Raw genomic sequence first — 2,501 nt, forward strand, 5'->3', positions numbered from 1 at the left:
CTGGTGGTGCCCGCAGTGTCAACCCCAGCTGCCGTCTGAGGAGCCACAGCACCTCCAGTCCTAAGTCCCCAGGGCCCTTCTTCCATGATCTCAGCTTTGGGGATTGCGGTCACTTGGGTGTGAACAGGATTGGGGTGGATGCAGAGGAGGGTGTGGGTGGTGGGACTGTCCCTCTCACTGGCTGGTGTGTGAGGCAGATTCCATAGGGGTAGGTTCTTCCCTCTTTGAGTTCAGATTGTTCTTCCTGTCCAATTCTAATGTGAAATATGAGAGAAATCGTAGTAGTGGATAAAGGGACAGGACGGGGGCTGTGGAAGTGAATGCCTGTAAGAAACAGGTGTGCTCCCAGTGTTGCTTTTCAAATATTTTTTTTTTTTTGGAAACAGTTGATTTGAAGGCCTCTAGTTTTGAAGAATAGGAAAACTTTTTTTCCCTCGTTCCTCTGGGAGAGCCACAGAAGAGAACGAAGCGAGAGAGGAGGGCTGAGTTGGCCTTCTGTCTGGTTCCTTCCCTCCTCATGGAGGCGCCAGGGTTGCCAGGGAGCCAGCTACCTTCCCGGTGTGACCCCTGGCCTTTGAGACAAGCTACTTGTTTGGTCCTTTAGTTGCTGTTTCTGACCTGATTTCAGGAATCAAGATACACTTCATTGGGTTGTTGGCAACAGCTAGATGGAACCAGGACAATGACCTGAAAATAAAGCTCTTTGTCATTTTCTGTGTTGTCTTCATTTAGCCAGAGAGACGGTGTGTGTGTGTTACAGGGGATCAAACCCAGAGCCCACATATGCTAGGCAAGCTCAGGATCTTAAAGTGCAGATGACCGAGTTTATCGTGAAGGTGATCCCGCCAGGTTGCTGAATCAGTCTCCATCACTGACCCCTACAACATAGAAGAGAGGTTGATTTTGGCTCAGGGTTTCAATGGGCCCGGTCCCTGATTGGTTGGCTTCAAGTCCAAAGTGACACATTGGAAGAAAGCTGTTTGCCCCATCCAGCCCGGAAGCAGAGGGGAGGGGCTGGAGACAAGTACACCCTCCAAGTCATGCTCCCGGTGACCCACTTTCACGGGGCCCCACATCATAAGAGTACAGCCATGAACTTAGCAGTGCACGAGTATCGTGCCCCATCACCCCGTTACAGTCACCTTCCCAAGACCTCCCAGTGGTTACCTGAGACTAGGGAACACTGCTGCATCTAAGTCATAATAGTGGGGTGATGAATCCACCTGAAAGGAGCAGAGGAGGAGTTCTGGGCACATTGTCCCAGGAGACTATGAGACCCCTGCTACTGTTGCCACAGGTTCTGGTCCAGAGGAGACAGTAAGCAGAGAGGAATAGAAAACTAGCTGAAAGGTGACTAAAAGCCACATGGTACCATGAAAAATACATGGGTTGATTCACTATAAAGGTCGGGCTGGCAAGATAGTTCTGGAGACTTAAGCACTTGTTTAGGCAAGTGCAGGGACCAGGATTCGATCCCCCAGTACCACATGCCATGTTGGCCCTGCCCCCGGGTGCACTGAGGTGACCGAGTCCAGGCATGATGGTGCATGCCTGTAACCCCAGAGGTGGGGAGGCTGGAAACAGGATCACTGTGAGTCTGAGTCTGGGTTGCGAAGTGCACTGTTACGGTTTGTGTCTAGTTGTTCCCCCATGACAGAAATCCTGCCTGTAAAGAGTAGGCTGGGGAGGTTTCTTCTGGGAAGGACTGCACTGGTTGTTGGACACCAGTCAACTTGTGTTACAGTGTGGCAGAAAGTTTGTCTGCATTTTGCTTATGTCCAGAGACTTTGCCTGAGACATGATGGACTGATTAATCTTTCAAAAGATATTTCAGGCTGGGAAGATGGCTCAGTAGAATAAGCGCTTGCCTGGCAAGTGCAAGGGTCTGAATTCAATCCCCAGTTCTGCCAAGAAAAAAAAAAAAAAAAAAGTATTTCAAAGCAGCCAAATGTAGAGGCAGTAGCCTGGCTATTGGCTTTTAGCCAGTTTTATGTTAGGAATGAAGAGCAAAGAGCCTGGCAGGATGATGTAATGTGAGTTTGGCCAGAAAGAACACTCCAATAGAGCTGTGGAATGCAAAGATAGAGATGAAAGGATCCCCACTGCTGGGAAGGAACCTGAGAATGGAAAGGATGGCCTGAGGGCGTCACAGGAGGTAGAAGTTCTCTGCCCTTTGCAGCCTCAGAATCCCAAAGGTCAGGGACTTTGCCTTGAGGAGGAAAGGCACTGCAGAGCACCACGAATGGTGGCAGTGGCCGCACCAGGTTCCAGAATGGCGCTGGCAAGGATGTTTATTCCTCAGAATCAGGGTCAGAGTGCTCAGCCATCCAGGCACTCGACCCCTACAGCCAAGAGAGAAGGAAACCTGGCTACTGCTCCAGCCGGCAGCAGACCTTGGCATCATCCACGTGGCGTTGGCTTTAGGCGCATTCAGAATGCAGGAGTTCTGAGGTTAAGAAGGCTTCCGCCTCGATTTCAGAAGAAGGCCTGGGACGCCAGGC

The 2,501-nt window shown here is 50.7% G+C and overlaps 1 protein-coding gene across 1 annotated transcript in view; it reads left to right on the plus strand.

Annotated features, from left to right (window-relative positions):
• Neil2 (nei like DNA glycosylase 2) overlaps window positions 1–936 on the plus strand; it is a 9,382-nt gene extending 8,446 nt beyond the window's left edge. Inside the window, exon 8 of the mRNA XM_023714637.1 lies at window positions 850–936. Within this exon, the coding sequence (XP_023570405.1) occupies window positions 850–936 (87 nt within the window). The remainder of the gene's footprint in view (window positions 1–849) is intronic.
• The last annotated feature ends 1,565 nt before the right edge of the window (window positions 937–2,501 follow it).

The sequence above is a fragment of the Octodon degus genome, unplaced genomic scaffold (assembly GCF_000260255.1).
Source record: "Octodon degus isolate 3935 unplaced genomic scaffold, OctDeg1.0 scaffold00036, whole genome shotgun sequence".
Taxonomy (NCBI): Eukaryota; Metazoa; Chordata; class Mammalia; order Rodentia; family Octodontidae; genus Octodon; species Octodon degus.